The sequence below is a fragment of the Ascaphus truei genome, chromosome 5 (assembly GCF_040206685.1).
Source record: "Ascaphus truei isolate aAscTru1 chromosome 5, aAscTru1.hap1, whole genome shotgun sequence".
Lineage (NCBI taxonomy): Eukaryota > Metazoa > Chordata > Amphibia > Anura > Ascaphidae > Ascaphus > Ascaphus truei.
Window position 1 is genome coordinate 263989544 of NC_134487.1, and position 20717 is coordinate 264010260.

The window sequence follows — 20717 nt, forward strand, 5'->3', positions numbered from 1 at the left end:
TTCGAAGCATGGAGGAAAGTCCAGGGCAGCGTCAGACATATAGAGCGGCGTGTGATAGTGAGGGTGACAGGGAGGGGAAACCAAGTGTTTGGCATAGCTTGACGCAACACCAATGTTTGGATCAGATTAAGGAGCAATATCTTCCAACGCATTTTGTTGAAGAAGTAACTTTGTTACGAAACGTGTTGGAAGATATTGCTCCTTAATCTGATCCAAACATTGGTGTTGCGTCAAGCTACGCCAAACACTTGGTTTCCCCTCCCTGTCACCCTCCGGTTGATTCTCCGTGTGGTAACCCCACTAACCAATTGCTTGTTTTATTCATCATTGATGTACGCAGAACCTTTAACTTTTTAGTAAATTTATATATTTTTACTTTACTTCATTATGTGCGTAATAGGCCTTCTGAACCTGCGAAAGCGGAGCTTAATGCTCTGGTTGTAGCCGTGGAGCAGCAAAGGAGCTCCTAATTATAACGATATGTGCTGTTTTAAAGTCCTATTGGATCCAGTTTCTAGCATGCAAGTGATGTAACTATATCAAGCACAACGGAGCTCTTAGCCGCAGCTGGCTATGCAGCTGGATTACCCGACGTTTCAGTGTTTACAAGACACGCCTTCTTCCGGGGTGCATAGCCAGCTGCGGCTAAGAGCTCTGTTGTGCTTGATATAGTTACATCACTTGCATCGGCAAACTCCTGGTAAAAAACTGGAAGGCATGACGAAGAAGTCTCTGTGGGTAGTCGAACCCTGGAGATGGTGCAAGACCCCAGAAGACAAGATTCATGGCAATGTTGTCCCCAGGCTGTCACTTGACTGGTCACCCAATCGTTATTGGAGTTGTGGTGCCGCAACCAGGGAAGGCCTAGGACCAGTGGACTAGAGGGAGAGCAAATAACATAGAATGAAAGTGTCTCCTTGTGGAATGCCCCCACCGACACCAGCAAAGGATTAGTCTCGAGGGTGATGGTCCCAGGTATCAGAGGTCTTCCATCAATGGCCACTACCGATACCTGGGTCTCCCTAGTATGGAGGGGAATGGAGTGGATTTCCGCAAATGCGTGGTCAATGAAATTCCCTGCGGCTCCTGAATCCACAAAAGCCTGAGTGAACATGGAGGCTGGTCCCCGGGAGAGTGAAACCGGCAGGAGGAGCCATGAAGGTTTGATGGAGAAGGAATAGAAGAAATGCCCAAAGAATATTCCTCCATCTTCACTGGGCACTGGGGTTTTCCTGATTTAGGACAATTTCGGGCAAGATGACCTTTGAGCCCACAATACAGGCACAGTCTCCTGACACGTCTCGTAGTTCTCTCCTGCTCAGGTAATTTGGTATCACCTAATAGCATTGGTTCCTCATCTAGGAGAGGTGCTGGAAGAGGCGTATTGAACTGGGGAACAGACCGAATTATTGGAGTTTTTGAAGGATGGTCTTGCCTGGTCTGCTATTCTCGCATTCGGAGATCTATTCTGATACAGAGAGCAATCAATTCCTCCAGATCTTTAGGGGTGGCCTGGCAGGTCAGTTCGTCCTTTAAATACTCAGAAAGCCCTTGCCAAAATGCTGCCATCAGAGCTTCATTGTTCCAGCCTGTCTCTGCAGCAAGGGTTTGGAACTCAGCGCCATACTGGCCCACAGTACGGGTTCCTTGCGGGATTCGAAGGAGCGAAGCAGAGATAGATGAACCGCGACCAGGAGCGTTTAAAACATTTTTAAATGCCTGGAGAACTGCAATAACGTTGTTAATCAGTGGGGATTCCTTCTCCCACAGAGGGGAAGCCCAAGCTAAAGCCTTGTCCGTCAGTAGGGAAATGACGTACGCTACCCTGGATCAATGGGTGCAGAACATGGAGGGTTGGAGTTTGAACTGAATTGACCACTGGTTCAGAAACCCTCTACAAGCCATAGGGTCCCCTCCATAATGTAGAAGTGTCGGGATCCGTGGTTCCCTGGGCCAAGGGGATGACAGAGCTGGCTCCGGGGACGCTGATGGCAATGGCGCTGCAGGGGTAGAATACACATGGAGTGTATCCAGCCGGACGATAATGTCCTGAAGTTGCCTAGAAATTAGTGCCACATGTTCGTTTTGCTGGACAAGGTGTGTCTCATGATCTCTGAGTAGTTCCTCTTGGAGAGATACGGCTCGCACTCTGTACCTCAGTGGGCCGAGCAAAATGTTTGGCCAAGCAAAATGTGACGGTGCTCATCTCCAATCTGGAAGCGGACCCACAGGGCTGAGGTAGGGATGCAGAATAACCGACCAGAGCCCAGGGACAGAGTCCTGTTAGAGTATTCATAGTCAGTAAGCAGGCAGAGGTCAGGGCAGTTGGCAGTGTTGCAAAGTCCAGGAGGCAGGCAAAAGGTCAGGGCAGGCAGAAAGCAGCGAGCTCGGGGTCACGGTCTGGGTTCAGCAACAGGGGAAACCAATCAAGCAAAAGGGTAAAGCATGACAGCGTTGACAAACAGAAACGGCAAAACTTAAAAGTTTGCTCGGCGACTCCGACCAGGAAGTGCAGCCTTATATAGCAGGCTGCCAGTAACCAAAATGGTCAAATTGAGCAGAAAGGCCAGGCAACCTGGAAAACCTGAACTGGCAGCAAAACCCAGCACGGATCGAGCAGAATCCTTATACCTCCTTTGATACACTCCGACTGCGGTCTGGTGCTGTGTCAGGGTTTGGGATCTCTTAATCCAGCTCGGGTATTGGTAAGTTGAGACTTTGTAGGAGCTTCAGGCCTTCCCCCAGAGTGGCGACCGAGCTTGTTGTTCCATCACGTTGGACCAGGATTGTCCAGGAGAATCCCCAGCACTACCGCACCTGGTTCTCTCACAGGGCCTACGTGATGTCTTGTAATGAGCGATGTTTCTCCAGCGTGGTTGGTGAGAAAGTCTGCAAAGATCTGAAGGGTCACTCCATTGAGCGTAACCATCCCCAGATTTCTAGCAGCATGTCCTGTGTGCTCAGTAGTGGTATCCGACACTTCCTGGTTGTGACATGAGTTCGCTCCCCCGGCTACAGGTGCACCAAATAAAGAACGGATATCGCAGCTGGACTGAAACGTGACCACTACATGTTTTGTACAGACTTTGCTTGATCAGGTGGTCATGTTTAAATAATTACCAATGTTTGAACATTTGCACTTTATTAAATTGAATGTAACATTTTCAGACTGTTATAGTATATTTTTGTATTTATATATTGCATTTTACTATTATGTTGCCTATTTGTATGTGTGTGTATATATATATATATAGAGGTGTATATTATATATATATATATATATATATATATATATATATATATATATATATGTAACGGGTATTTCACCCCACCCTATCTCATATATAGTGTGGGTGAGTAGAACATGTGGTGTTACCGGTGTGGTGCATATACCTGCGGGCTCACAGGAGGTCTGAGCCTCCGCTGATGAGAGCCTGGGGTGAATCCTCTGGAACGGATCTTCTTTCAGCGCCTCCACCTATGTAGGATTCTAGGGAAGTGTAGAATGACCCTACATAGGAACCCACTCAGAAACCACATACACCAGTATTAGGGATAACAGGTTTACTGAATGAACAAACACTTTACTAACACACATATAAGACATTACACAACATTATAACCTTATGCATTAACCATATCACCTTCTGCCCAATGTCTGGTGTTCCCACCCAGTGTCCGGTAATCCCCACCCAATGTCCCGTACTCCTACGGAGATCGTGGGCTACTGCGCAGTCACTAAATTATCTATTAGGCCTGTTGGTGCACATGTGTAGAAATACCTTCCGAGCACTCCGATGCTCGGGCCTGCAACACTCTTCTAAAAGGGTCAGACGTGCGATGCATCCGTCTGATCCTATCCAGGTGATATTCTCCAGGAACCCCAACGAGGGTCCCACCGCTTCACGGGAACACAACCGTCTCACGGTAACAGCAACCGAATCACGGGAACAGCAACCGCCGCTATCCCTAACTAACCCTAACGTGACAGGAACCCTAACCTAGGGCCTGTCCCTGATGAACCGCAACCTGAGGTGACTTGGGGGAAACTCCTAGGGCCTGCAGGGTTAATAACCTGCCCCACTCCCTTAGCTACCCAAGTCCCTAATCCTCCCTAACATCTAGCTACTCACTACTCCTAACAGCCTGCAGCAGACACACATCTCTCACCGTCAGCCTGCAGACATTCACACACGCTGCACACACTGCGCCCAGCACATGCAGCGACACACACACAGCTGGCAATCGTACACAGCCACCTGGATACCCGCAGCAACAATCCACTGCACACACTCTGTGCCTATTTGCCAGTGCGCACAGCACTACCCGCTGTGGCACTGCCAAACCTGCACCTTTCGCACCTAAGGGTGACCTCCTTATCTAGGGCCGTCCCTCTTCAGTTACCCCCTGCCCTCACCGGGAATTGGGGCCTGCCTGGGGACCTAAGGAGAACCCTTACCTGGTGCAGGAGCCACGCGCTCCCTACACCCTTCCTACTCCTTCCTTCTCCTCTGCCTGAGTGACTCATGCAAAGCCCGGGAAATGTATCTCTTTTCCCGGGCTGAGCTTCCTCCAGCCCTATTGGCCACTATCAGGCACCTGGTGCCTGTCTCCCTATGCCTCCTGGGAATTGTAGTTCCCAGGGGGCTGCTATACCACTGGGGCCGCGTGCGCGCTTCTCCCGCGCATGCGCGAACGCCTAATGGCCGCCTCAAGCTCTCCTGCTCTGTCCCTGCCTTCCCGGCTAGCCCTGCGCATGCGCGAGTCTGTCGGGCCGCCGGGGACCTACTGCGCATGCGCAACTTGAAGCGCAATGGCGGCGCCCTTACAACCCGACTCCGAGAGCGCCGGGAGCCCTGTAACGCGCGTGCGGCCTTGGCAACCGGCCGCACGCGTCCCTGGCAACCCCCGAGCCGGGACCTGACCTCCCTCACCCGCGCGATTGTCTTGCGGGGCCGCCTTGTGACTCGGCGGTACCCGCGATCGCGCACCAGGGGAGGGGGGTGCTGGAGTGCTGGGGAGACATGGCTATACTCTCCCCCTGGTGGAAATTCCAACGTCCTCGCTTGGAGAACACCATACCCTGACATAAGGTTTATACAATTAAAATGCATGGCACAGAACATACAACACGTGTCGAATTTACACTTCAGGTTACATTGCACTTCACACCAATTAACCGAAGCGTGCTGAGACCATTTGTGGGGTGCCCCTAATTGAACATGTGGGGGTACCTCACTTTTGCGTCCGTGAGCCTCCCCTAGAAAAATTTCTTGGAGAGCACACTCTAAAGCGACAGTTACTGGCTCTTCGCTACTTCCTCCCCCTGGTGGAAGGAGTAGCACAGTGTCTCTGAAGCAGACCTTTACCCGGTCATCCGCGGCAGGGATGCGGTAGACCAGGAGGCCAGGACCTTTCCCGCGGTCCACTACCTGAGGAATGGGGCGCTCCTTTTTGGGCTTGAAGGAGGCCGCTTTTCCTGAATCTCTCTCCACACAGTCTTTGTCCCCATATTTTTGTGAGGCTTCCACTGAGAAGCGAGCACTGGGCATTGTCTCGGTTTCACCTGGCAGGGGGGAAAAAGTAGACACCTTACCCCTGCGGTGATTCACGGTGGCCAACAGGTCCTCGGGGACGCTGTCAGTTCCCACCTTGGTGGTATCGGGACCTGTCCCCAACTCTTCTGGGACAGTCCACTCACTGACTCGAACTTCGGGAGCGTTGGATCCCAGTCCTGGGACCACTTGTGTCGGAGCACACGGGCTCACACTCCGCTCAGGAACCGTAGCTTTGGCCTTCTTCACGGCCACCTCCATTGGAGTCCGTGGGGAACAAGGGGGTTCCTTACCACTCGGCTCGCTGACGATGGGCTTCTCTTCTTCCGGAAGGATCGGCGGTAGACACTGGTCCACTCTCTTCTCTGGACAGCTACCTTCTAATGAGGACACCTCCACCAGGACGCGATGCAGAGGGGAGCCCTTCGCCCGGGCGACCAGACTTAAGGAGCCATCGTGCTCCGCGGTCACCTGGAGGCTCACCCCCAACAGCCCTGTGGCAGTCGACTCACCCTTGTCATCTGTAGGTACTGGTCCCAAGCCTAGGACCGATGGTACCTCTGTATTAGATCGGACTGACCATTGTAGAGCACACGGGCCCACAGCAGGGTCCGCAACATTGGGATACACCTCTTCCAGGGTACACGGACCCACAGCAGACTCTGTATCCTCTGCATTACCGCTGGGGTGGTTCGCCGGTAGGCGCATCGCCACCGATGGGACTTCCACCTCTTCCCCGGAAGATATCATGACAGTATCCTCCGCAAGGTAGTCACCAGATCCTTCTGTAATACAGCCAGTGGTTGTGGGTACGAAGCTGGCGTGCTCCGGTACCTCCACTGCAGTCGCGCTCTTCTCCGCCAAGGGTTCACTTGGCTCCTTAGCTGGCTCTGTAGGCTGGGGTACAATAGGCATCAAGAAAATTGCACCGCAGCAATCACATCTGGGCTCCCATGCCAGTGCTCCCCTAGAACAGTCACAGGTGGGGCTAAAGCATTGTGTACACGGCTCCCCATCTACCTCGGTGATCCTGAAGTCTAGTGGCACTTGGGACATGTCGGCTCCCTCGTCATAGGCTTCTTGCAAGCAGGGGCACAGTAGCATAAGGAGATCTATTCCTGGCGCTCGCCAGGGCACATACACATTAGGGTGTATCCCCTGACAGTCTATCTCATCCTCATGCATCATCTCATCCTCAGAGATCAGAGTGTCTATCACAGCGTCCACGTAAGGTTGAAGATAACCGTGCTGGCTCCCCCTGGTGGAATCTAAAGGAAGGGCACTTTTTACAAGGGATTGGTTTTCGCTCTGCACTGAGTCACTCACATCACAGGGGAGGGGCTCTGATTTTCGCGCCAAACCCGGACAGAATGTTGCGACATCTTTCTGTGCAGGCTTGCAGTCAGCAGCACGTGCGCTCTCCTGATTTGGCGGGAGACGCCCTTTTGCTTGGTCTGCGTAGACTAGGGGGTACCCTTCTGAGGGGCCTCCGGGCATGAACAGTGCGGACGGTGCCTCTGCCAGGCATATATCCTCAGTGTGAGTTACAACAAAAAGAATGGTTTTCCATGTGGACGTGGGATCTTGTTCCTCATCTAAGACACATGTCCACGGCCACCCAGGAATTTTACACATATACTCCCGGACCTTAAGTGCGGGTATAATAGCGGGAATGCCTCCTACCGCCACTACCTGGCCAGGTTCCATATACTGCCTCAAAGCCCAGGCAAGGACCTCGTCTCCGGACTTCACAAACATGGCGACAAAAATAGGGACGGGACAATTTAGAAAAAAATGGACAGGGCACCCCAGGTGGTATCTCAGCAGCGCCTCCAAATGTAACGGGTATTCCACCCTATCTCATATATAGTGTGGGTGAGTAGAACATGTGGTGTTACCGGTGTGGTGCATATACCTGCGGGCTCACAGGAGGTCTGAGCCTCCGCTGATGAGAGCCTGGGGTGAATCCTCTGGAACGGATCTTCTTTCAGCGCCTCCACCTATGTAGGATTCTAGGGAAGTGTAGAATGACCCTACATAGGAACCCACTCAGAAACCACATACACCAGTATTAGGGATAACAGGTTTACTGAATGAACCTTCTGCCCAATGTCTGGTGTTCCCACCCAGTGTCCGGTAATCCCCACCCAATGTCCCGTACTCCTACGGAGATCGTGGGCTACTGCGCAGTCACTAAATTATCTATTAGGCCTGTTGGTGCACATGTGTAGAAATACCTTCCGAGCACTCCGATGCTCGGGCCTGCAACACTCTTCTAAAAGGGTCAGACGTGCGATGCATCCGTCTGATCCTATCCAGGTGATATTCTCCAGGAACCCCAACGAGGGTCCCACCGCTTCACGGGAACACAACCGTCTCACGGTAACAGCAACCGAATCACGGGAACAGCAACCGCCGCTATCCCTGTCTATCCCTAACTAACCCTAACGTGACAGGAACCCTAACCTAGGGCCTGTCCCTGATGAACCGCAACCTGAGGTGACTTGGGGGAAACTCCTAGGACCTGCGGGGTTAATAACCTGCCCCACTCCCTTAGCTACCCAAGTCCCTAATCCTCCCTAACATCTAGCTACTCACTACTCCTAACAGCCTGCAGCAGACACACATCTCTCACCGTCAGCCTGCAGACATTCACACACGCTGCACACACTGCGCCCAGCACATGCAGCGACACACACACAGCTGGCAATCGTACACAGCCACCTGGATACCCGCAGCAACAATCCACTGCACACACTCTGTGCCTATTTGCCAGTGCGCACAGCACTACCCGCTGTGGCACTGCCAAACCTGCACCTTTCGCACCTAAGTGTGACCTCCTTATCTAGGGCCGTCCCTCTTCAGTTACCCCCTGCCCTCACCGGGAATTGGGGCCTGCCTGGGGACCTAAGGAGAACCCTTACCTGGTGCAGGAGCCACGCGCTCCCTACACCCTTCCTACTCCTTCCTTCTCCTCTGCCTGACTGACTCATGCAAAGCCCGGGAAATGTATCTCTTTTCCCGGGCTGAGCTTCCTCCAGCCCTATTGGCCACTATCAGGCACCTGGTGCCTGTCTCCCTATGCCTCCTGGGAATTGTAGTTCCCAGTGGGCTGCTATACCACTGGGGCCACGTGAGCGCTTCTCCCGCGCATGCGCGAACGCCTAATGGCCGCCTCAAGCTCTCCTGATCTGTCCCTGCCTTCCCGGCTAGCCCTGCGCATGCGCGAGTCTGTCGGGCCGCCGGGGACCTACTGCGCATGCGCAACTTGAAGCGCAATGGCGGCGCCCTTACAACCCGGCTCTGTGAGCGCCGGGAGCCCTGTAACGCGCGTGCGGCCTTGGCAACCGGCCGCACGCGTCCCCGGCAACCCCCGAGCCGGGACCTGACCTCCCTCACCCACGCGATTGTCTTGCGGGGCCGCCTTGTGACTCGGCGGTACCCGCGATCGCGCACCAGGGGAGGGGAGTGCTGGGGAGACCTGGCTACATATATATATATAAAAGAAAAAAGCTGCGCCTCTGATAGAAGTGAACCAGTGTAGATAAAATAGTTCTAATAAATCCCAATAATTATGTACTATTGTGGGCGTATCCCTAAATAACATATGCAATTTACTATAAACACCTACAGATCATATTATGGGCACATACCAATTATAAAACAACATATGATTGAAAATAACATATAGGGAAAAAAGCAAACAGGAAAGAAAAACCAGTCCTCAAAATGTTCCAATAAATAAGATGGATGCTGGTATGCAGGGTCTCCGGCAGCTCTCAATGTGGACAAACCACGTCCACAGGGTATCTAGAAGGAAAAAAAGAGGAGAGAGCGCACGCCCATAGCGTAAAATTGTAAATTTAATGAGGGGAAGGGGGGGAGGGGGGGTAAAAAATGCACTTACAAAAGTACAATAAAATCAAGCATATGTGATAATAATCACCACCATCCGGTTCAAACTGCAAGCTCTTTGGGACAGTCCCAGGCTCCGTTGGTAAAGGATCAGCGTCCCCGCAGGTTTCCAGGGCTGGTGTGCTGTTAAAAGTCCAAGAAATCAGTTCCGTGTAGTGAAATCTCTTTAGCACCTGCGCATGGATAGGTCCGCTCCAGCGCTTCGTGTTGACTTCAATGCCAGTGCGTCTGACGTAATGACGCTCCCTGACCCAGGGATTTCCTGGATTTCCATCAAGTTTCAGATCACCTACAAAATCCTCCTCCTTACCCTCAAGACTCTCCACTCATCTACTCCTCTGTACATATCAGCTTTGATCTCTCGTTATGTCACTCTTCTTCTCCTGCGCTCTACACATAGCTGTCTCCTCTCTACCCTATCACCTCTACTGCTTTCTCTCTTTAGACATTTACCCCTCACTGCTCTTTACCTGTGGAACTCCCTAACAGTATACACCAAGCACCTTCTCTTACCATCTTTAAATCAAACCTTAAAACTCACCTCTTAAATGAAGCATCTCAATAGCCTGGACTCATGGCTACTGTCCCACACCCACATTGGCTCCTACCAACCATTGTGGCCAAGCACTGCCAGCTGCAGCACGTATTTCCTCACCTACAGTCTGTAAGGCTTCGGTTATACCAGCTCTGGCTGGGCGCATGCACGTTCTCGTGACGTCATCAATGCGATCCGGCCGAGCGACATGTACACTGCAGGCAGGAGGCAACAGGAGGAGACAGGGAGGCGTGGCGGAGGCGTGGCCGTGAGTGTTTCGCCCCCATTGGCTGAACCGCTCACGTGACGCGGCCGTCGCCTTCTGAAAACAAGATCCCAGGTTTGTTCTCTGGTCTGCCGCGCTGCAGTTCGTGTCTGCGCACGCGTCGCGCTTGGTATGGAAACTTTTATTGCATTCTAGCAATTTGCTATTGCGCCGTGCAGCGGCGCGCGGCCCGTCATTTTCGGTATAATCACGGCCTAACTCTGCCAACATACCACTTTGATTGTAAATTCTTCAGAGCAGGGATTTCCTTTCTTTTTGTCTGTTTTTGTTTGTTGCAGTTTTTATTTTATTATAATTCCCTGTACAGTTATTGTCTCTTTTGTAAAGCGCTGAGTACACTGTGGATGCTATATAAAGATACACATACCTACATCTCTAGGTACAATACAAAGTAATCCTTAAAAACCTGGCTCTTACATCAATAACCTTGGACACATTCTACCTTTAAAAGTCACTGTATCCAGAGAGTGCAAAAATGCTGTAGAATTCATGGGGAAACTATGGAAATACCATAAATGAAACATTAATGGTATTAATTCTGGCAGAACAAGCCTACAGCATGCAACTAGAATTGCTGGCCCAGCTATTTGCCAGTAAGAAAAATGGCGGCGCGACCTTCAATTCTCTAGGCGTATGTAGAAAAGTATCCTAACGTTTCCTAGTTATTTTTCCAGTCGTTTCTATTAGCAGCCGTAACATGGTCTCTCCTATTCATCCACTTTTTCTATAAAACAAAATGTAGCGAGTCAGTACATTTGCCCTTACCTGCTTCAGTGACGTCATATACGAGCGCCAGCAGAGCAGAGAGGCATGAGCCCAGCCTGGGGAGGAGAAGGTATCTGTACTGCACAGTCTATGCTGATTTTATAATTTAGGTGCTGCACAGGATCTCCTTTCCGTCTCTGGATTGATTTTGTGTGAAAAAGTCAATTGAGTAGCTAAAGTGAAAAGCGCTCTTAGGCAGATCTAATTTAGCAGACAAGAATACTGTTGGGAAAATATGCAGCAATTTTTATTTTACAGCACTATGCTTTTTCCAGGCAGGATCAAGTGTAATTATATATAAATATTAATCTAGCAAATGCTGGTGCCATCAGCTAGGCATATATGTAATACTTTAATGCATTACACATCAGTATGTAATAGTACAAAAACAGTATTCAAACTCCTTTACAGCTGGGAGATTAAAAGCTGTTGTATGCTATATTGATAGTAATGTAGAAGAGATTTTTACAATATTTAACCAATGATGTGTGTTTGTAATGGAAAGTAACGCTGCTATAGTTGTAAAATGAGCCATATATTGTGTGTAATAATAACTTCCTGTTCTGTAACAACATTGTAATCTAACTAGTCTATCTGAGATAGATACACTTGTTTTTTCTGTCTGTCTTCCACGGGTCCCCAAACGTGCTTTCACCCCATTGTCAGTGTTGTGGTTCAGATGCATACAATGCAAGGATTCAGGGTTGTGACAAGGATAGGAAGCTAAAAATGGGTGCTGAATTGTGTACCATTACCCAGAATGTTGCTAAAAGCTGCAGAACAAGCAATATCTTACATGTGTGTTTTTTTAAAATACATTAGTTCTGTACTATAAAAAAATACTTGTAGCATTAAAAAAAACAAAAACAAAAAAAAAAACCCTCTGGCATTTTAATGTGTTATAATGTAACAAGCATTTTTGGTTTCTATAGCAACCATTTACAGTTACATTCCCTTCCTCTTCTGTAACAGGCTTTCACACACCCCTTTTTGAGCCCTTCTCTCTCCAGCAGCGCAACACTTGTATCTAGTGACTGCCTGGTCATATGATCTTCCCCACAGAACTTTGCATCTTTAGTTCTCTTCTGCTGCACTGACAGCCATTTAGTGAACCCCTGAGTCGAATCTTCACTGATCAACCAGCAACTTCGCTAATTACTTATCATTGTGTGGATTGTATTGATGCACATATTAAGGGGGGGAAATCAAATTATGGGGGGGAAAAACGACAGCTTGGACTGCTGCTTTAACAACTGCATGACACATGACAGTGGAGTGGATTATTCAGGTTTTGCCGATATATTCAGGGGTATTTTATTTTTGGTCAGTGGTAGGTTTTAATCTTTTCTTTGTTTACACATTATAACCCATTCAAGCTGTTGAAACAAAAATCTGCTATTAGATGCTCTTAGTTTGCTTTTAGATGTTCTCTATGGCTGCAGCCCCGCTGGCGCTGACCGCGCTCATGCTTGAGAGCGGTGACGTCACCAGCTCTCCAAGCATGAGCGCCGGGTGTCCTAGCTATTTCGCAAGCGTGGGGGTGGGGGGCGTTGCAGGCAAGCTGAGTGCGCTTCAAAGGCTCTTTTTTTTGTTTATCTAAGCGCCAAGCGTGGGAGAGCGTGTGGGCCTGCACGTGAGCAGGGACGGGACAATTTAAATTGCCGAAACTAAACTCGGCTAGCACCGCGCGGTCAGCACGCTCAGTGCTAGCGTGGCCAAAGCCTAAAACACAGCACCAGATTGAGAACAAAAGGGAGAACAATGATATAGAAATACACCTAAATGGATTATTCTCGCTCAGCATCAAGTAAACTAAATACATGTAGCCCCGGGTTTATTTTTCACTTGCTGACCCCCCTCCGCGAGTGCCGAGTGGTCGCGGGTGCCGCCGGAGGCAGCGACGGACCCGTCGGCACTTCGCGAGGGTGGGGGCCAGTGCAGGGAGCGCTCGGCATCCCTGGAGCTCCGGTGGCGTACCCAGCTAGCGGGGGCCGCCATGACATGTTGCGCGAGCATGCGCGGGATCGCGCATGCGCACATAGGGGCAGGGAGTTAAAGAAGCCCTTAGGAGATCGCGCGAGAGCAGGGTCAGCCAGAGAAAGGTTGCGGCGGCCATTAGGCGTTCGCGCATGCGCAGGGCAAGTGCACACGCGGCCCCAATGCTATAGCAGCCTCCTGGGAACTACAACTCCCAGGAGGCATAGCGAGGGAGACACCAGGTGTCTCATAGTGGCCAATGAGGGCCAAGGATTCTCAGCCCAGGAGATTGATGCTTTTCGCGGGCTTAGAGGAACGGCAGTTGGAGCTGGGAGCAGGAAGGGGAAGGAAGGGTGCAGGGAGCAAGTGGCTCCTGCACCAGGTAAGGATCCCCAAGTCCCAGGCAGGCCCCAATCCCTGTTAGAGTAGTGGGTAGTACTGAGGGACAGCCCCTAGGTTAGGGACGCGGCCCTTAGGTGTGTGAGGGTGCAGGCTTGTCAGTGTCACGGCTGGTAGTGCTGTGAGCACTGACAAGTAGGCACAGTGTATGCAGCGTGTGCTGTGTGTTTGCTGCAGGTTGACTGTGCGTGTGCAGTGGGTTGCTGCAGGTTGCCTGTGTGTATGCAGTGTGTTTGCTGCAGGCGTTAGGCTGAGTTAGCCAGAGGGGACCCGGATGGGCACGGGATAGGTAGTGTGGGTGCAGGGGGTCAGTGACCCACCTGCATAAGATAGGCTACCCCGTAGGCCCTAGGAGTTTCCCCTGAAGTCACCATAGGTTGCTGTGCTGCAGGGACGGCCTATAGTGAGGGCGAGCATTACCCCTTACTGAGTAGCAGTTGGACAAAGCACAGAGTTGCGGCGGTTGCAGTCATCTGGGACCAGATGGCTGGATACCGTGATATCTGGAGGCTACGCGTTGGAGGCGTCTGACCCTTTGTGAAGTTGTTGCCGGTCACCGCCGTGACCGGAAGGTATTATTACATCAAGTGCACCAACACCGGTCAACAGGCGCTGATCCCGCCTTAGGCGTAACTCTTTAGGGACACTGAGCGAGTGGCTAAAGAACTGAGCCTATACCAATATACTATATATGGACACGGTGTGTGGGGCACGCGGTGAAGGGACGGAGACGTTGCCCCGAAGAGGGGGCAGCCGGTAAAGTTATACCGTTAGATTATAAGTATATGTATGTGTTATTGTATGTATGTGTATGTGTTATTGCTACGTTGCATTCTCATTAGTAAAACCCAGTTACAATCATAGAGTGTTGTATGTTTCTTGCCCAGGGGAATCTCACATCACGGGGATCCTGGGTAAGTGGAGGCGCTGCGCTAACGAAATGTGTAAGTATTACCCCAGGCTCCCAGCTAGCGGAGGCTCAGATCTCCTGGAGCCGCAGGTGTTGTACAGCGACCAGTAGTTCCTTTGAGGAGGGTTCAGAAAAAGGGCTACATACATATGAATGGCCAGTTACATGTACTACCCCAAATGTCTTTGCCCCCCCCCCCCCCCCCGTACAAAAATAGTTTTGATTCTATAAGGATTGCTGCTGTGTCCGCTCGTTGTGACTTCCTCTCCCAGAATCCCATGCTTCTATCCACATCAGTTACCTGGCTCTCCCTTCCAAGAGATGGCAGTGACATCTTCAGACTGAATTTGACCCATTTCAAAACCCGATCAATTCATTTATTGTTTATTCTTGTTGCACACAGTCCTTTTTTCATTTTTTTTCTTTCTTCCTGGTCACATGCATCATTTTGAAATTATTCAATCGTTTTCTGGTTTGGCGAAATATTGATGATTAAAAACGATTATTCTGGTCCCAATTAAAGATGGCGATAATTGTGACTTTCCAAAAAAACTGCTTCAAATAACTGGACCATGATCATTGCAACTTCAAATCGTTTGCTAATGCTAATTACAATTCATGTTGATAACTGTGTTTTTACAAGCTCTCCAACATGACACATTTTAGTTCCCCTGTCAATGTGGGATACAGGTGCAAGAGGCAAGTGAGCACCTCCTATGCATGCAATTTTATTGTGAGCAGAAAGTTTACCAATAAAACACTTGCATTTCTGGATTTATTTCTATGTCCTGATATATACACAAAATAGAAGTAGTAATAACTTTCCTATATCCCGCTGATCATTTATCAGATCTGACATTGATCTTCAAGTTGCCGTAGTGAACTGAAGATTTAGAGCTTAAACCAATGGGATACAGCCAATGGCAGCACTCCTCTGCTATTACATAGTCAGAGATCGGTACAGTATGTGCACCTGGTTTTAATAGGTACTGGACATAAACACATGTACAGTACCTGTTGGATAGAACAGGAAAGTATGATTTTATTCCCGTTTACCAGAAACAACCAGTCGGTATGATATATTAATTGCTGGTGTCTGTTGGCCTCTGTTTATTGTAGGATGCCCTTGTCAACACCCCTGTCAGTTGCAATGAGTAAGTGAGACTTTCCAGGCCTGCATGATACTTCTGACATACGGGAAGGATGTGGCGGAGGAGCAAACCTAGACACCAATCACTGCCAGGACTGGAAGAACTAAGAGCACGTAGGAGAGAACGGGAGACCGGTGAGAAAAAGAGAAGATCAACTTGCTGATTGCATTGTACTTTTGTTCTATGTGTGTACTTCATTTACCTGGCTTAGGTGGACGACGGCGGCAGGACTGACTCAAGACGGGAGCGTAAGAAGAAGCTGGCGGTGGGAGAAGACGATCACCATGTCTGCAGAGCAGCAGGAGGCGTTAGATGGCGAAAGACGGGCAGCGGCAGCGGGAGAATATTCAGATCCATGGGAGCAGCAGGAGAAAAGCCGGGTAGGAGCGCGCCCTTGCGATCCAACCCGGAAGTCTTCAGTGACTTTACTGAAGACTTCTGGGTCAGACCGCATCCGGCTTTTCTCCTGCTGCTCACATGGATATGAAGACTCTCCTGTTGCAGCCGCCGCCCGCCTTTCGCCATCTAATGACCCCTGCTGACATGGTGATCGTCTTCTCTCGCCGCCAGCTTCTTCTTACGCTCCCGTCTTGAGTCAGTCCTGCCGCTGCCTCGCCAGCTCCCAAAATTCACTCGCCCCAGGCAAGCGGGCAAGTGGATTTGTCGAGCACTGCCTATATTACATGTGAATTATTTTACTGAATGCAACCCAATGGATCCTCGGGTGCTGACCGCTCCTTTTTTTTTACCTCCTGTGACCCCTCAGTTCCCGAGATACTTACTGGTTTAGTTGCCTGTGTGCCTTCCTGGATTTTCTAAATGACGTCCGCAGTCATCTAATAGGAAGCCGCAAAGTGACCCCCCCCCCCCCAGTATTCTCAATAACTTTATTTCACATTGTGTTGTTATCTCAATGGGACTCAAAGCACTGTACATAGGAATTTTTACAGACACGATCCCTGCCCAGCAGAGCTTACAATCTATGATCTTGGTGCATGAGGCACAGGGAGATAAAGTGACTTGTCGAAGGTCACAAGGAGCTGACACCAGAAATTAAACCAGGTTCCGCTGCTTTAAACTCAGTGTCATGGTTTATAGAGTCGGTGTCTTTAATCACTCAGCCACTCCTCCAACCTGAATACATGTAAATGTGCGAAGATTTTCTAGATTTTTTTTTCTGATAAATTGTTGTTTTATTAGATTGCCAACTTTTTTAAGCAGCAGTCCAAGAGACCTGTATTTGTTTTGTTGTTGTTTAAATGGGTTTGAAGCAGGGGTTCTTGAATGCGTTGATGTCAGTCTCGATATACTTCCCTCCGTACGGTGTGCCGGTAGCAGCTCTGGCTGGGCTAGTTGTGGATATCGACATGGAAGCTTAAATGTACTTCGTCAAGCGGGCCAATAGGAAGCCATGACATCATCCGTTATGTCTTTCTATTGGCCCGTGGGACAAGGACATTTAAACTGTGCAGTGATACAAGCACCCCTTACGGAGTTAAGTATCTCTAGAAGCAGGGGGCCCCCGCAGCTGAAATCTATGCGGTTCAGCTCCGAAGATCCCCTGCTTCCAACCTATTTTTTTTTTAAATGACGCTCGGACTGCAAATTTAAAGGCAATCATTAAAATCTGCTAATTATTATTTACTTGCAGCTTTAAGGAAAGCCCGTAGAGAGCAGCAGCTGATCAGCAAAAGACTGTTACGGGACATCACTGATAATGAGGATGACTCACTTGAAGGAGATTTGGAAACACACTCCCTATCTGAGCAGCAGGTCAGCTAAAGGCTTGAGGGCCATAAGCAGTAACGGGGCGATTCTATATAGTTCGAAGTGACTTTTTGGGATGTTTTGTCTGAAAATCCCCATTGACTTCAATACGTATTTTCTGCCAATATACAATGACCCCCCTAAACTGTGCTAATCTTTAAAGCACAATACGTCCCATTTGTTTAAGTTGACGGGCTGGAAGATTTGCTTCGGTTTAGCACTAAATCTGGCGTCAGTCTTTCATAAACTAGATTAATTGATTATAAGGTGACACGTCAGCATGAAATTCTGATTACATGCAATGTAACCATCACAAAAGATCTTTGACCATATTCACTCAAAATAACAGTTGAAAATAAACTTTGATTAGGATCTACTTGCATTTAGTCAAGTTTTATAGACAGAAAAGTGACACCTGCACTTATATGGAGTGGGGAAATCTGATCAAACGAGAGAAGCCGTTGTAGAAAGCGAAACGTGCATCGGGTCTTGATGTCACTAACTTGGCATCTCTCGCCCTGGTCTGACGTGTGACTGGGTCTCTCCGTAGCAGCGCCAATGAGTGGACCAAGGTTCAAAGCAACAAGGCATCTACTTAGACTTCGGCAACGAGACAGTTAGAGCTCATGCCATATTAATGCTTTATTTGATACTAGTGTTTTGCAATTTTGGGACCTACTTAGCTTACTGTTATGAGCCAGTTGGAGCTCACCAGCACATTTTAGTGCTTTTATGTTTTGTTGTCACCGGTTTCACATACCCCTCTATGTTAGTCTGAGTGTGGCTCTGGTAGTTACTATACAGACAGCATACTTGCAGAGGGTTTATACCACTCCATGGGATATATACATGGCACAAAGTGTCTTGGATTTTAATCATCCTAGAGTGCTATCACTCCCAGTGGTTTCTCCTGACTACACTGCACCCTGAGTCATATACACAGCTTCTTTAGGCTTTGGCTGGGCATTAGACAATATATACATATTTTTAACTGTATCAAGAGTGCTCTATCCACAAGGTTCCTAATTGATTTTTTTTTTTCCTGTCCCTGACACCCAGGCAGATACTGTACTAATATATTTTGAGCTCACTCATTTAGATGTTCTGCTCCAAGGTATCTATTAAGATTCATGTATACAGAGAATTAGGTAATGCTCAAGTGCCTGGTCCTGTGTTCATAATCAGAGTCCAATAATGAAAAAGTTGACAAGGCTGGGTACTATTAACAGCAAGCAAAAATTCCAGGCACAGTCCTGAACCTGTGTAGGGGGCTCTGTCACCCTGAAGGTGGGGGGTTAGCAGGTGAATACTTCTCCCCTCCTCGTTAGGTTGGCCCCAAGGTAATGATAAGTACTCACGGTTGTACCCAGCAGTCTTCTTTAGCGTGCAGCCGTGTCCAATTCAGAGATATCCAAGGCAATGTATGTGCAGCGCACAGCAAAAACAGAGAGCCGGTCTGGCAAAAATAGTTATTTTATTGATTGTGCATAAAAAACGGAGAGCGCAAGCCTTCTACACGTTTCGTGCAAGTAGTGCACTTTGTCAAGAAGTTCCACTTGCACTTCTTGACAAAGTGCACTACTTGCACGAACTCGTAGAATGCTTGCACTCTCCGTTTTTTATGCACAATCAATAAATTAACTATTTTTGCCAGACCTGCTCTCTGTTTTTGCTGTGCGCTTGCACATACATTGCCTTGGATATCTATTAAGATTCAGACTGATTTAGTTCTTAAGTTCTGCTATACACTGGGATATATTCAATATTTACAGTAAGGAGGTATCCTTTTATGTCAAAATATTAACCCTCACATTCACTCATTTGGAGTGCAGATGCATATAGTATTTAAACTCTAAATCGGTGTGTTTATTTTTTATTATATGGTACATGTATGTACAGTGATATATTAAAAGTTATATTTGATTGAACAAACCACTTCTTTAATAACCTATACTTATTAGATGTGCACCATATATAGAATCTCTCTCACTGCGTGCTTCTCTATGCACACCCCATATGTTTAAAAGCATCTCTTACGTAGCACCCGCATCTACATTCACATTCTGGTTGAGCGAGGACCGTTTGGTTATATTATTCTTACAGACATAAAATAAATCTAATGGCACTCTATCAGTTATACTGTTAAAAAATTTAAAAAAAGACCTGTTTTGACAACTTGTCGAACTGCCGACTGGGGGTTGTGTATTATATGAGAGAGGCTAATATATCATGTTTCTGAAGTGCGGCTTGACGAAATGCACATTTTTATTATGTTTTCTGCTTGTGTCCCATTTAAAAAATCTTATTGAGTCACATTTGATGTTGTCTTGCTGGAATTGTGTGATGCATAGAAGATAAAGGGAAATAACAGCCCACTTATTGGAATATGATACAAAGATGATGTGCAATGCAGATCCCCCTCCCTAATTTATCATTTTGCTCCTTATAAACACACCAAATCATGTATTACTGCAAGCAGGGCACAGTTAGGGCTGATTGCCTTGCTATACTGTCACTAGTGATTCCTTTCAGTGCTGCAGATTCATCAAGCACCGCTTAACACACCCAATCTGGCATTAACTACTATTGACTTGATTTGGACTTCACGCCGGATCGGGTACACTAACTTGTACCAGCGCTTGTCCAATCTGCCTCCTTGTTCCCTTAAAGGAAATTTACTGACTGAAAGGAAATCTTAACACATTTGATCAGTTCTTACAGAAAAGATCTGGCTCATTGATCCCATTTTGATAATCCTAGTCTAGTCCCCATTGATTCTCACTGCCTTTCCAGGTTTCTAGGTGTGTGTATGTGCTGCACTGCATGAGTCATAAACTGTTTACTTAATGAATGTCTGTAGACAGGCATTGGATAATGTGTATAACGTGAAGATAAGTAATATTAAAGCTGCAGTTCAGTCTTTTTGTTTTTTATTTTTTTTAATTAATTTTTTTACTTCAATAGTTTTATGTGTGCAATCTTAATTACCTAAAGAACTGTATAGCTGCAGGTCAATTTGTTCTCCATGTATTGATAGGTCGAAATTTGGTGACATAATTAGTGAAGGGATCTGTTTATATTCTGCTTGTCTGTCAGTGGAAGCTTATTCATGAGCATTCCTGCACTGACAAGTGCTAGAGGGAGGGCAGGGCTGACAAAGGGGTGTGCCAGGGCTTGTGACAGGACATGAAGGGGCAGTGCCTTAGCAAATGGCTGTTAAAATAGAATACAAGACAACTGGTCTTTCAAAGTTGTTTTTTTAAAAACAGAAAATGCTAAAAGTATTTTTTCTTACTACAGAACTGATTTATTAAAAAAAACACACATGCAGGATATTGACTGAACTGCAGCTTTAAGTGTGGACTGTCAATCCCTTATCCTCTGTACATTGACAGTCACGGTGTATTTGATAACAGCAAGAGAGTTTTCTACACTTATTGATTATACTAATAAAGTA

General features: G+C 48.1%; 2 protein-coding genes across 10 annotated transcripts in view; one reads left to right on the forward strand and one right to left on the reverse strand.

Annotated features, from left to right (window-relative positions):
* The window catches only part of CD14 (CD14 molecule), a 32435-nt gene extending 21515 nt beyond the window's left edge, over window positions 1-10920 (reverse strand). Inside the window, exon 1 of one of the 2 annotated variants that reach the window (XM_075601964.1) lies at window positions 10126-10920. The gene's annotated coding sequence lies outside the window, so the exon portion shown is untranslated. Of the gene's footprint in view, window positions 1-10011; window positions 10100-10125 lie in introns of those variants that run through there. The other variant, XM_075601963.1, reaches the window with a different exon arrangement.
* Window positions 1-20717, forward strand: part of TMCO6 (transmembrane and coiled-coil domains 6) — a 99199-nt gene that overhangs the window by 46245 nt on the left and 32237 nt on the right. For 4 of the 8 annotated variants that reach the window (XM_075601959.1, XM_075601954.1, XM_075601962.1 and 1 more), the window contains exons 1-3: window positions 10972-11126; window positions 15462-15627; window positions 17145-17266. In XM_075601959.1, the coding sequence (XP_075458074.1) occupies window positions 15546-15627; window positions 17145-17266 (204 nt within the window). In that variant the 5' untranslated portion in view covers window positions 10972-11126; window positions 15462-15545. The other 4 variants (XM_075601955.1, XM_075601956.1, XM_075601957.1 and 1 more) reach the window with 4 other exon arrangements.